At 44.2% G+C, this 14,634-nt stretch overlaps 1 protein-coding gene across 4 annotated transcripts in view; it reads left to right on the top strand.

Annotated features, from left to right (window-relative positions):
• Positions 1–14,634, top strand: part of EPHX1 (epoxide hydrolase 1) — a 43,137-nt gene that overhangs the window by 21,115 nt on the left and 7,388 nt on the right. For all 4 annotated transcript variants that reach the window (XM_068940165.1, XM_068940164.1, XM_068940166.1 and 1 more), the window contains exons 2-4: positions 8,739–8,926; positions 11,030–11,210; positions 13,410–13,637. In XM_068940165.1, coding sequence (XP_068796266.1) covers positions 8,744–8,926; positions 11,030–11,210; positions 13,410–13,637 — 592 coding nt within the window. In that variant the 5' untranslated portion in view covers positions 8,739–8,743. The remainder of the gene's footprint in view (positions 1–8,738; positions 8,927–11,029; positions 11,211–13,409; positions 13,638–14,634) is intronic.

Genomic DNA, 14,634 nt, shown 5'->3' with positions numbered 1-14,634 from the left:
TAGTAAACCAACCTTAGAGAGAAAATGTTATTAACTCTAAGCCATGGCATGCGTCCGAAAGCAGCATGGTCTCTTAGAGCTTCCGTTTCATCCATACGCTAACTGTTTTGCACCGATGTGGTTTAATAGCACAACCTGGAGTTGTGGGTGCTGTGTCTCTTTCAAGCCATAGTACCTGGGTTGTGTAGGGTTTGAGCTGTAAGAATGAGATTCCTAAATGTTAGGTTGAAAGTCTTTCCAGTTGCTTTTTTCTCCAATAACATATATTAAAAGGATTCTCATGTTGCAGAGCACAGGTGAGCGATTGCTAGTAGAATGAAATAGGAATTCCTCTGTTAGATTAATGTACAAACAGAGGAAAGTGCAAATCAAAATGCCAAAAATACTGAAACATAAGACCACTTTTAACATGAAGTGGTAAGATAGTGTAAGAAAGTTTTGAGTTTCTGGGTTTGGGGATTTTTCTTCTAAACAGCAAACATTTCTTGAAATGCACTTTGCCTCCTTCAAGAGGAGCTATTACATGGGTGCTTTATTAGGTCATTATTTCAACATTTTTCTTTTAAAATATGCTTTTAAAGTAGCAGAATGAAAACATTCTTCCTTGGACTATTTAGGAGAGAAGTACTGTCTATGGTATTTAAGCGCCTATCTAAAAACAATATCTACCCTGGGGAACAGTGAGGTCCTGGAGCCTTAAGTACTTGACCATGGGATAAATGGAAAATTTCCTTCTAAGGTCTTGCCTTTGGTCACTTCAAAACAAAAAAAAAACCCTCCCTTTGAAGTTGTGATTTTAAAGGCAACATGCCTGTAATATTACATCAAGAGACCTTAGAGAATAAAAACACTATTGTTTATATCTCTGAAAACTGCATGTACAGAAAATTTTTATTGTATCTGTTCCTTCTTCCGCGTTTGTGATCCTATATTGCCGTATCAGGAGAAACGTGGAACAAGTGTAAGGGGCTACTGGCTTCCATCTCACAGCAGCTCTCTGTAGTGATTAGAGGAGGAGATTCTGGTGCAGATGCACAGCCACTGAGGTTGCTTTATGGTGTTCAAGTAACACAGAGCAGTTTTAAAGAACAGGCTTAAGTAGCAAACTTGGGAAATCGAGTGAGTTTATTCTACGTGATCTCCTCCCAGCAGAGGCTGGACAGGAGATTGGTAGGAGCATGCTGTGCTCCAGTACCTCATCACTAGTGAAACAGTCTCACCTTGAACCAGTTCATAGCAAACTCGAAGAAATACTGCTGAGGCGCTTCGCCCTTGCTCTTCACCCAGTGCGCTGAGCAAAAAATCTAGTGTACTTGCAGTTCTACGCCTCCGGGTTCTTCCGTACTGAAGTAACTAGGAGTTATGCAGGCATCTACAGGGCAACTGAGGGGTGTTGAATATAGAGTGCAGCTTGGGATCTCTGTCTGTTAGCGAAAATAACCCAGTGAATACCAGAGGCTGCTTCTTTCAAATCAATTTACCTGAAATATCATTTTTGTTTTTATCACTGGCCCCCGTTCTCTGCAGTAGGAGACAGAACTTTTGTGAGACCTGAAATTAATTTTAGCACTTTTTGCTAGACTATAAATAGACACGTCCTACAGTGCATTTGGAATTAATTGCAAAAATGTGTATCTTTGCCTATTTTTCACATAGTGAGTTCTTTGCACACACACTCTTGGGTAAATGCAAAAAATACCTGTTTGCACACAATCCTTCCCATGTGTTGTTCTCCAAAAATTCTAATTTCTTGATCTCTCCGAGCTCAGATGGGGGAAGGAGAAATCTTTTTGTAGCTCTGGGTACTCCAGTGACTTGGGACAGTTGAATTTCTAGCTAAACTGAAATGGGATTCTCTTCCTGGGTAAAGCAGTGCTGCATTAGATGCTGTACCTCTGTCACCATACTGGCAAATACCACAGTGCTTATAGAGCATAAGCCACGAAAAAGAGTCTTCTGTTTGTCTAGGTACCCCTGCCATCCTTCCTGACCAACGGGGGCTAGCACTGACAGAAGCTTTCTTTTCTCTTGGCATGGCTGTTTATACTGGGCCTTTGTTACTGTACTGAAGTTGGCCAAGAATTTGAATTTTTCTTGTATAGGGTTAAGATAGCTATGCTGGCAAACATTTGACATCTAGATGTGGCTTGAGTTGTGCTGCAGTTTCAGAGAAGTTGCTGCTGCTTCTCTGAGACTCAGTAATAGAAATGCTATCTATTAAATACCAGAGTAGGTATTATTTTTACATAACGTGCTCTGAGGTTTCTAAAACCCCCTGCAGTCCTGCTTTGCAGTGAAGTTTAAGTATGCTTTGGAGGTTCCTAGACTGTGTTGGCTTATATGTTGAGGCAAGCTGGAACTGGACAAACTCTTTTTAATTCTGGGGTAAGTCATGGCTTGAGTATGGTGGGGGTTGGAAGAGATTATTGTTTTGTGCTCCAGAGAGAGGACTGAGAGGACTGAATTTAGCACTTCCTCAAATGACGGCCATAATTATGAAAAGACCACTGAAACTAATAAACAGATCCAGTTCTTCCAGTGTCTCCTATTCCCGTTCTCTAGTCTCTGAGGATTAAGGAATGCCAAGTTGCTTTGCAAGGCTGTACCACTTGTGTATGTAAGCAATGTATTTGTGTAGCTTGCAGTCTTATCTGCATAGTGTCTGACTTCTCTGCAAATGTTTTGGTAGGTGCTTATTTTGTGTGGCTTTTTTTTCCTGTATGTCAGCCTTCAGAAAATTAACCAAAGAGGTTGACTAAAGTATGTCCTGTCTAATAAAGACTCATAGAAGACATGGGTCAATTTTACTCTTGTTATAACTGTGTGAGCTCCCATTAGCTTGTATTAGAATTCTTGCTTTTATACAGGAATGAATTTGGTCCATCCTCTTCACTGAATATTTTATTTATTCCTTTGAGCAATTTCAGAGCATCAGATTACTCTGCAGCAGCAAAACCAACAAAACCATCCAGCTCTGGAGAAAATGAAGACTGCTCTGTCATAAACAATGCTTGCGCTACAGAAAAGTGTAGAAATACTTAATGTTTTATCAATTCCCCCAGCACATGGGTGTTTGAAATATGACATTCTTTAAAATTATATATTAAAAAGATGACAACACTTTCCTCCAAACCACCTTGCAAACATTTCTCATACTTAAAGGGATGCTTGAAAACATTAATTAAAGAGAATCTGAATTTTTTTCTACTTGCAGCATGAAGGAGTTCAAAAATATTCAAAATGGATTTATTTTATATTTTTTCCTTAAGATGTCACTAAAGCACAATAGCCCTGCAGTCAGGTTATGCTGAAACACTGTGAAATCACGTTGTTTTTTTTACTCTAGCAGGATTTTGTTGCCTGAAGAAGGGTATTTTAGAGCCAGGAGAGCATGTGTGCAGTCTTTTGTTTTCTTTTTAAGAGTTCAAAGGGAGAAGGAAAGGGAAGGTCTTTTGACCCTTTGCGCTGCTGTTTAATATTGTGCAAATATTCCCTCCCTGCCCCCCTTCCCCAGGCTGATTAGGAGATTTGAGATGTCTGCCCTCATGCTCTTCACTTAGGTAGTACACCAAAGGAAACCGTGGGCCTTTGCAAGACTTAAAGCATTGTTTTTCCTCCTATTCACGCCATGGCAAAATTGGAAGGTTGAAGAACTAACTGTGGGTGTGGGGTGTTTCCCCCAAATTCAGTACTGACCAAAGGTAGCAATCTGATGCCTCTAGCTGGTTGTAAGATGTCCATTTATGGTATAGGCAAAATGCCACCAACAACATCAGGCATGCAGCATCTATGATGCAAAAAAATGTATATTATTATATATATATAAAATACATATCAATATTTTGCTAACACAACCTATTCTTCTAATCTCCTATTCTGTATAAATGCCTTGTTTTTTCTGCCTCCAAATCTTCTGTACCTCTCTTTCTGGTAATGTACTTAAGCTTTGCCTGGATAATAATAGATATGTGAGCTTTACTGAAAAGTTGCCCTGTTACGGAATTTTTAGGAAAACTAAAACTTCAAAAGGAGGAGATCACTGACTGGAACTAGTTTAATGCCTTTTCTTCCTCTAAAGTTCAGGAGCAACGAAAGGCTGCTGAGTCAGCCAACATCACCAGCAAATCAGAAACCTCTCTAATTTTCAAGCCACATGGCCTCTTGACTTGCTCTGAGTTCTGTTTTTAATAAATCTGTCTATGTAACATATTTAACCTCCTCACAATTGAGTTACAGAATCACAGAATGGTTGAAGTTGAAAGGGACCTCTGGAGATCATCTAGTCAAATCCCTGCTGCTCAAGCAGGGTCCTCTAGAGCATATTTCCTAGGATCACGTCCAGGCGGGTTTTGAATAGCTCCAGGGAAGGAGACTCCACCACCTCTCTGGGCAACCTGTTCCAGTGCTCTGTCACCCTCACAGGAAAGACGTTTTTCCTCATGTTCAAATGGAACTTCCTGCGTTTCAGTTTGTGCCTGTTGCCTCTTGTCCTGTCCCTGGGCACCACGGAGAAGAGACTGGCCTCATCCTCTCGACACTCCCCCTTCAGATACTTGTACACGTTGATCAGATGCCCCCTCAGTCTTCTCTTCTCCAGACTGAACAGGCCCAGCTCTCTCAGCCTTTCTTCAGAGGAGAGATGCTCCAGTCCCCTCCTCATCTTTGTAGCCCTCCGCTGGACTCTGTCCAGTAGCGCCATGTCTCTCATGTAGTGGGGAGCCCAGAACTGGACACAGTACTCCGGATATGGCCTCCCCAGGGCTGAGGAGATCACCTCCCTCGACCTGCTGGCAACACTCTTCCTGATGCATCCCAGGATCCCATTGGCCTTCTTGGCCGCAAGGGCACACTGCTGGCTCATGCTTCGCTTGTGGTCCCCCAGGACTCCCAGGTCCTTCTCTGCAGAGCTGCTTTCCAGCAGGTCAGCCCCCAGCCTGTACTGCTGCATGGGGTTGTTCCTCCCGAGGTGCAGGACCCTGCACTTGCCTTTGTGGAACTTCAGGAGGTTCCTCTCCGCCCAGCTCTCCAGCCTGTCCAGGCCCCTCTGAAGGGCAGCACAGCCTTCTGGTGCGTCAGCCGCTCCCCCCAGTTCAGTATCATCAGCAAACTTGCTGAGGGTGCACTCTGTGCCTTCTTCCAGGTCATTGATGAATACGTTGAACAAGACTGGAGCCAGGACTGACCCCTGGGGGACACCGCTAGCTACAGGCCTCCAACTAGACTTTGCACCACTGACCACAACCCTCTGAGCTCGGCCATCCAGCCAGTTCTCAATCCACCTCACTCTCCACTTATCCTGCCCACACTTCCTGAGCTTGCCTAGGAGGATGTGATGGGAGGCAGTGTGAAAAGCCTTGCTGAAGTCCAGGGAGACAACATCCACTGCTCTGCCCTCCTCTACCCAGCCAGTCATTCCATCAGAGAAGGCTCTCAGGTTGGTGAAGCATGATTTCCCTTTGGTGAAGCCATGCTGACTACTCCTGATCACCTTCTTGTCCTCCACATGCTCGGTGATGACCTCCAGGATGAGCTGTTCCCTCACCTTTGCAGGGATGGAGGTGAGGCTGACAGGTCTGGAGTTCCCTGGCTCCTCCTTCTTGCCCTTTTGGAAGACTGGGGTGACACTGGCTTTCTCCCAGTCCTCAGGCACCTCTCCTGTTCTCCAGGACCTTTCCAAGATGATGGAGAGTGGCCTAGCAATAACATCTGCCAGCTCCCTCAGCGCTCGTGGGTGCATCCCATCGGGGCCCATGGACTTGTGGATGTCAAGTTTGCCTACATGATCTCTAAGCTGATCCTCCTCCCCCAAGGGAGAGTCTTCCTTTCTCCAGACTTTCTCCCTGGTCTCCAGGGTCTGGAATTGCTTAGCAGGAAGGGCTGGCCTTAGCAGTAAAGACTGAAGCAAAGAAGGCATACAGCAACTCTGCCTTCCTCTGTATCCTTTGTTACCAGGGCACCCGCCCCATTCAGCAGCGGGCCCACATTTTCCCTAGTCTTCCTTTTGCTATGGATGTATTTGCAGAAGCCCTTCTTGTCCTTGACATCCCTTGCCAGATTCAATTCCAACTGGGCCTTAGCCTTCCTTGTGGCATCCCTGCACACTCTGACAACGTCCCTATGTTCCTCCCAAGTGGCCTGTCCCCTTTTCCACATTCTGTATACTTCCTTCTTCTGTTTGAGTTTTGCCAGGAGTTCCTTGCTCATCCATGCAGGTCTTCTGCCCTCTTTGCTTGACTTCTTCCTCAGAGGGATGCACTGATCTTGAGCCTAGAGGAAGTGATGCTTGAATATTAACCAGCTCTCCTGTACCCCCCTTTCCTTCTAGGGCCCTACCCCATGAGATTCCAGGGGCTACCAGTAGGTCCCTGAGGAGGCCAGAGTTAGTTCTCCTGAAGTCCAGGGTTGCGATCCTACTTATTGCCCTGCTCCCTCCTCATAGGATCCTGAACTCTACCATCTCACGGTCTCTGCAGCCAAGGCTGCCCCCAACCTTCACATCTCCAATCAGACCTTCTTTGTTTGTTAGTACAAGGTCTAGCAGTGCACCTCTCCTTGTTGGCATCTCCACCACTTATGTCAAGAAGTTATCCTCAATGCTCTGCAGGAACCTCTTCGACTGTTTGTGTCTAGCTGTGCTGTCTTCCCAACAGATGTCAGGGTGGTTGAAGTCCCCCATGAGAACCAGGGCCGGTGAACGTGAGGCTACTTCCAGCTGTCTGTAGAAGGCCTCATCGACTTCCTCTTCCTGGTCAGGTGGCCTGTAGCAAACCCCCACTACCCTGTCACCCATGTTAGCCTGCCCTTTAATCCTCACCCATAAGCTCTCAACTTGCTCTTCATCTACCCCGAGGCAGAGCTCCACACATTCTAGTTGCTCCCTCACATAAAGAGCAACTCCACCACCTCGCCTTCCTGGCCTGTCTTTCCTAAAAAGCACATAGCCGTCCATGACAGCATCCCAGTCATGTGAGCTATCCCACTGTGTCTCTGTAACTGTAACGAGATCATGGCCCTGCAACCGCCCATAGATCTCTAATTCTTCCTGCTTATTCCCCATGCTGCATGCAGTGGTGTACAGGCATTTCAGAGAGCCAATCGAGCATGTAAGCTTGTCAGGAGAGGTGCAAGGGGATCCTCCATAGCCGTGTCCCATGCTCTCTCCCCTGGTTGCATGCACCCGCTGGAGGCATCCTGACTTGAGCGGTGTTTTACTAAGTACCGTTGTCACTATACCATTCCCTTTCCCCCGTCTTTCCTAGTTTAAAGCCCTCCTTACCAGGCTGGCCAACCTGTTAGCGAAGACACACGTGCCCCGCTTGGTGAAGTGGATCCCATCTCTCTCCATCAGCTGTTGATATTCAAACCAGGTTCCATGGTTATAGAAACCAAAACCCTGCTGCCAACACCAGCGGCACAAGCAGTTGTTAACTTGGAAAACTCGTCTACTCCTCCTCCCGTCCTTCCCTCTCACAGGCAAGATTGAGGAGAAAACGACCTGGGCTCCCAGACCCTTGACCACCATCCCCAGAGCTCTGAAGTCCTGTTTGATGGTTTCCAGTTTGCCCTTGGTGTCATTAGCACCCACATGGAAGATCAGCAGAGGGTAGTAGTCTGATGCAGGGATAAGCCTTGGAAGTCTTTCCATGACATTTCTTATTCGAGCCCCTGGCAGGCAGCAAACCTCTCTGGACAAGAGGTCAGGTCGGCAGATAGGTGCTTCTGTCTCCTGCAGCAGGGAGTCACCCACAGCAGTCACTCGCCGCTTCTGCCAGGTGTTCTCACATGGCACAGGGTCTGCCAGGCCCGTTGCCTCCCTTGGAGCCACACCCAGCTCCTCCTCAGCTTGGAGGGCGCTAAACTCATTCTTCAAAGGCAAGTCTTGAAGAGGAGCAAGAGCCTTTCTCCTTCTGCAAGAAGTGACCAGTTTCCAGCATTCCTTAGCAGTGTTATGATGTACCGTTTCACATGGTACAGAGCCCTCCAGCAGCTCCACTGCTGTGGGGGGGGGGTGGGGACTCCCGGAGCTGCACAGTCTCTGGGAATACCCTGTCAATCTCCTGCTCATCTTCTGAGATGCTATGCAGCCTACTGACTTCCTCCTGTAACTCCTTTACCTGGCAATACAACTGATCAACCACAGCACACCTTGCACAGGAGAGCTGACTATCAGCCCCGGCCTTCAGACACAGGTGATGCAGCAACTCCAGCAGCCACTGGGGAACGTGCTCTGTGGCATGTCATGACCATGCCTGGGGAAGCACACACTACTATGAGAAATGAAGGTGCCTTCTTTGCCTTGTGGCATCCTGCTGCACAAACGGCTGCATCTGTTCACTGCCTCTGTTAGCTGCACTCTAGGCCTGGCTCTTATCTAGGCCCCTGCCTAGCAGAGACTCACAGGGTGCTTGACCCACCCAATCAAGAGCCACCTGAGTCAAAAGCCCCAACTCCCTCTGAGCAAGGCAACCCAGAGAGCTTGTTAGCAGCAGCCACACCTAGCTAGAACTTCCCAGGAGAAGTTCAGACCTCCTGCGTTTGTCCTGCAGTTACATAGGTTAAAATGTCCTATTTCTAAATTTTTACTGAATCATTGATGTCCTGAGAGTGATCAGTGAAACTTAAAGATGTAGATCAAATCCTATTTTAAAAATTGAGTAAACCTCCATATTTTTTGAAGTATGTCACGTGCCTCTGAACTATCTGATTAGGCTCACCAGAGTTTTGTTTTTCTCTTGCAGGCATTATGTTGCTTGACATAGTGGTGACATTGATTTTGGGGACAATCATCTACTACTTCCTTTCTAGGAAGAAAGAAGAGAGGTTACCCTTTAAAGAGGGATGGTGGGGCAAAGGACAAAAGCCTGACGCTGAAGAAGATACAACTATTCGTCCATTTAAGGTGGAAACTACAGAGGAAGAGCTGAGCGTAAGCAAATTTCTGTACTGGGAAGAGAGAAGTGTAAAATGGCCAAACAAAGGCAGAACTTGTTTGGAAGTAGTTTTTAAACTGAACCAATAGTGACATTTGTAAATAAGAGGGATGATCAGTGTGCAGGACTGGTTTGGAAGGGGTTTTCCATTAATTCAGAAGATAGGTATGGATAGGTAGATTTCACATCCTGCTATCTATCTTTGTTCTCAGTTGTCTGTCACAAGGCTGCTAGTAAATAAACCTACTCTGTAAAGCTTAATAAACAGGAAAACCATATTCCACATTTTCCAGTTCTGTGCTCCTGTTCGTGCTACTTGCTCAAACTGATTGTATAGACCAGAATAAGAATAATGTCTTTTTTTTTTTTCTTTCAAAAGCAATTACAAATATTTTGTTTTCCTGAGTGCCTTGTGTTTACAGCTAAAGAGAGTTGCAGCTCTTAAATGCTTGAATGGTAATTCTTTTCTAATTGTTTGTATACTTTGATCAACGCTAATACCATGGTAGTAAGTACATTAAAAATATGTAGGTTGCAGAATTTGTTCGATAGCAAAGCTGTTGATTGTGCATGTTTAATTCAAGGATTGCACAGTTTCCTAGATCTGTATGGAGTAATGGTTTAAACAGTACTCATGGGATTGCCCGTGTTATTCATTTATAATAGATTACTTTCTCTGTAAGGCCTGGGTTTTTGGGTTTGTTTGTTTGTTTGTTTGTTTTAATGCTTCATTTGTCCTCCTTAGTGATATAAATGGACATTGATCTGTAATAAATATGTTTTATTCTTACACTGCAGACACAAAGCTAGATACTAACCTACAGATTTTTTTGAAATGCACAGTTCTATACTGTAACACTATTGACTCATCCATCAGTGATAAACTGGTTCTAAATGAATTCTTACATAAACTAGGGATTATAGTTATGCTAGCATACATCATACAAATTTTTTTTTAAGGTGCTGAGCATGGACGAAACAGCATGTATGTAACAACATGTTTAAAGCTTTATTTAAAACCTGTGCTTTCCGTGCACATCAGTTTAACCACTTTAGCAAGTGTTAAAGATAACATGCCTTTCTTGTGTTAAGTGCCGAAAAAAGTTAGCTCATGTACTAACATCTTACCTAGATTGAGACAGCCTGTTAAGTGTGAGGCGTGAGCCAATGCATACACCTAACTTGTCTAAGTCAGAGTGTGAGCTGTCCTTATGGCTATATTAGAAAATGCTGCTCAGGTTTAAAACCCACAGAGGTTTGAGCGGGGGGCGCTGGATCTCCAGAAGTCCCTTCCACCCCCAGCTAATCTATGATTCTGTTTGCAGTAGGAAGGGGCTCTTGGCTGTCCTTCCCTGCTGAGTGATTTTGGAATGAATTTGCAATATCTTCAGCATCACCCATAAACTGTTGAAGTGCAGTAGCACAGTCACTTTAATAGCTATTCTAGAATTGGAAACTTTCGTTCCCAGTCTAGTTTCACCAACTCTGTGGCTATATATCGGTGCGTTTCCCAGTGAAGACACCCAGCCTGTTTGTTTGGGAAGCAGAGCAAAGGGTCTGAACCAGCTTCATGCACTGATGGTGAGACTGGGCTCTCAGGTAGCCTGGGGAACAAAGTACCGTGGAAAGGTAAAGTCACTTATGCTTTGAAGCCACTTTGGCACTTTTGGTAATCGCTCTGCAAGGTGCCATATCCTCTATTTAGCTGGCAATAGAAGAGTAACAATGCAGTATGGAGACAAGTATCATAAACAAGCTTCTTCATAGCTGCATGTTGGTTTTAGGTGCTGTTAGAAGGGGTATTATCTCTGCGGTTATCAGCCTTGCAAACAGATCAGTGCTGGTGAACAAAGACAGCGGGAGTGTTGACGACAGCTGGAAATGGAAGGAGAGCATCTAGAGGAAAACAAGAATTGGAATGGATGATGGTGCATCAACAAAATGTACAAGCATCTTTGCAGAGTGGTTTTTTTTTTTTTTTTCCATTGCAGTTCTTATTTCACTTGGGAATAACTAGAAAGCATGCACAGTAAATAAAGCACAAGCTGGCAGATACAAGTGCTTGTAATGTCTCTTTCCTTCTTTGTTTTCCTCTTTAGGACTTATTTAGGAGACTTGACCAGGCTCGATTCACTGAGCCACTGGAGAACAGTTGCTTTCATTATGGGACTAACTCAGTTTATCTCAGGAAGGTTATCTCCTACTGGAAAAATCAGTTCAACTGGAAGAAACAAGTCGAAGTTCTCAATAAGTACCCACAGTTCAAAACTAAGATTCAAGGTATGTGGCTTTCTGCCTTAAAATTAAGCAAACAGAAATACATAATCTTGTCTACAAGAGGTCTCGGTGGTAAGCATGCTGCAGCAGCGCTGAGAAACTCCGTTGTCATAATTGAAACATTTAGGAAAAGGGGACGGACACATGGAATTCCCTTGTGCACGGATGGGTCATCAGTTGGTGTTAACAGGAGCCAAGCACAGGCATTTGGAAGCGGAACTCTATCTTAGGATGTATACATACAAGTTCCCTGACTTGTATGCTGTTAGGCAAAAATACCCACAGATGCCTCCTCTTTTCTTGTTGTTCCATGTAGTTGGCCAGCTGCCGCTGTCGCGGTGATGCTGCCTGTCTGGCAGCTGTGTCAGCTGACTGCTCGTCTGCAGGGCTGATGAGCTCTGCTGCGTCATTTCAAGCCCTCGTAGGCCTAGAAACAGAATGCCTTGCGCTGGAGATTCACATGCTGCCAGGTGTGAGCGACTGGCCTGCCTTTTCATTGAAAACACCGAGAGGCCTTCTGAAAGAGGTCGTTCAGCTAAGATCTGCCGGTGTTGGTGCTTGGTCAAACCAAACATTTGAAATGCTTGAATTAGGTTTGTGCTTGGGTCATTTGTGGGTGTTATTGTGGATTTGGTGCAAAGCAGATGGATATCTGATTTGATGGCAGCATTCAAGCTTGAGACTATACTACTTGAACCCATCAATGTACATTATTAGACCTGGAGCAGTTGGCTGTAATATATAGAACAGATTTGTGACAACAAATAAATGATTGTTATTTAGCAGATAGACATAAAGGTTTTATTTAAACGTAAACAACGTGGTTAGTGCCAAACACGATAAAACATAGAGTCCTCCCTTAAAAAAAGAAGGGGAAAAAAAAAGTGCATTGTCTGAGAGAGAAGAAAGGGAAAGAAGGCTAAAGACAATGCCATGTAGATAGCAATATGAGGTTTTTATATTAAGAATGATTATAGAGATGCACAGGAGGCCATGATAAGACAAGATTAAACGTGAAAGATCAGATTCTTAACTTCTATCATCACTGAAAATTTTTTCAGAGAATACAGAAATTGACAGAACTGTAAATCAGGATGGGGAAATCTCAGTCAGTGAGAGAGGTTGGGATTGTTGGTGAGCTGAGGCTGATGCGAGTAAAAAGTGTTTATATACATCAAGAAGTGAGACATTCAGGCTCTACTGATGGAGCAAATTATTGTATCCTGGAAAGCAAAGCCTTAAACAGGTTTGAGAATACGCAGTTCGCCAGGAACTTCTAGTGTGACACTGTGACAAGTCTAATGTTTATATATCATACAGATCACACAAGAAATAGGATCACACAGGAAATAAGTAAAAAGGTAAAAATTGCCTAACAGTGGTAAGGATGGTTCTAGAATGTGGTTTTCCATTTTGGCTTCCTCAAAAAGATACTGAACGATCTGGAAAAAAGGTAGAAAAGAACCATGAAATCAAGCTCCTTAAATCTCTTTTAGTAAGGCATTTTTTTCCAAATTCTTGATTCAATGTGATTAGCTTATCAAAAGTTAAGATGTGTGACTTGATTACAGGAAGCCTGCACAGAGAGGAATGCTTACTGAAGGCTTTTTAAATTCCTTTTGCTGCAAGATTAGGATCAATGGTGGAGACCGAAGCCAAACATGTTCAAATGTAAAATGAGGCATGCACAAAACAAGGAAAGTGATTAACTTCCCGAAACAAACGGTTACTGGTGTGATGGATTCTCCATCTCTTGATGCCTTCAAGTCATAACTATATGTCTTTTGGGAAGAAAACTTGTGATTGGCTGAAGCCGATCTGGCTCCGTGTAGGAATATTTGGGTGAAATTTAAGGGCATGTGAAATTCAGCCACTTGGATTACATGATGTAATCGTTTCTTCTGCCTTTAAGCTGTGTGAATCACTGTGTTACCGTTAGTAGATTATGTCACTTCTAGGCCTTAATTTGCCAATTTATTTCAAAACAGAAATATGCCTACCTCATTTGGCTGCTGTGATGCTTAATTGCCTGTTATAAGGTAATTTAAGTTCCTTGGGTAAATGAATCCACAGAAGTGCAGTGTGTCTGCGTGGTCACCAAAAGACTTTAGAAAAGATTTATTCATAATCTGTCTGATCTGTGATTAGTTTCAGTGTCATGATAAATTTTGGGCGTGCTAATTAATAATTTTATTTTTACAGGTATTGATATCCATTTTGTTCATGTAAAGGCTCCTCGCTTGCCTGAAGGCCAGTCTGCAAAGCCATTATTGATGGTTCATGGTTGGCCTGGCTCATTTTACGAGTTTTACAAAATTATCCCTCTTCTGACGGACCCTGCTAGCCATGGCCTCAGTGATGAACACGTTTTTGAAGTCATTTGCCCGTCTATCCCTGGCTATGGCTTCTCAGAAGCACCCCACAAAAAAGGTATGACGTGTGGGAAGAAGTTGACCTTTATACAGCTCTTGATCTCCTAGTGATAGAACAGCCCCTGTTAGCAGAACAATCCCTCCTGGTTCTTCTTGTGTTCCCAGTGTAGAAATGAAGAGCCTGAGTGTCATGTGGAAAGCAGGAGATAGGAGTGTGACTTCGGGTGACACCATTAATTAGCTTCAGGAGCAACATACAGATAATTTACAAAGGACTGCAAAAAGTTATCAAGTGACAATTTGTGAATTGTAATTCACCAGTCGGTGAATGTTATGCTGGTGAGCAGGAAGAATAAACTTAAATTGTTACTGTTTCTTCTGGTTGTTTTGAATCTACATTCAACAGCATTATTCAAGGAGGTGGGAAGCAAGAGTTGAAACAAATCAATTCATGTATCTACAATACTGCAGCCAGATAGCTGCTTGGTCTGCCTGTGCTCTGAAGTAGCAAAACACAAGCTGCAGCAAATCTGAGCTCGGTAGTATTTAAGGTGACACTGAGCTTCGTATCTAACTGTGTGTGTAGGTGAAGGATTTGTGGGGAGGGAGGAGAGGTTGGCTTTGCTTTTCCCTACTTCCGTGGTTATGATCTGACAGTGCTATTCCTGAGTATTCTGGAAGTGGTCAGCTCTTCGTCGAGGATTGTGTTACTGGTGGATACTTCAGGTTTCTAGCTGTCGTTCAGCTGAAACTCACGGAAGACAAAATGGGAATATGTTCCCAGGGTAATGCTCAGAGCCGCTGGTTGGGCTCAGCCGGAGTAGGACTGTGGCTAAGAGGGAGACCAGCAACACCTCCTTAGGGCAAGTGCATGGAGAACCTCTGGGAACAGGAGAATTGCCATCTGTAATGAGCACTGGACTTTGTCCTCCTGGTTTCTGCTCATTCTCTAGACCTTACCTTGATCTGACAAGGGCCTCAATAACCTGCCACTAGGAAGAATGAGGCAGGCAGAATGGACTTGTAGCTTCTTAGGAACTTGGCTGTTGCCTTTA

This window comes from Struthio camelus, chromosome 3 (assembly GCF_040807025.1).
Source record: "Struthio camelus isolate bStrCam1 chromosome 3, bStrCam1.hap1, whole genome shotgun sequence".
Lineage (NCBI taxonomy): Eukaryota > Metazoa > Chordata > Aves > Struthioniformes > Struthionidae > Struthio > Struthio camelus.
Note: the sequence above shows the minus strand (reverse complement) of the source record. Positions and strands in the feature narration are given on the sequence as shown.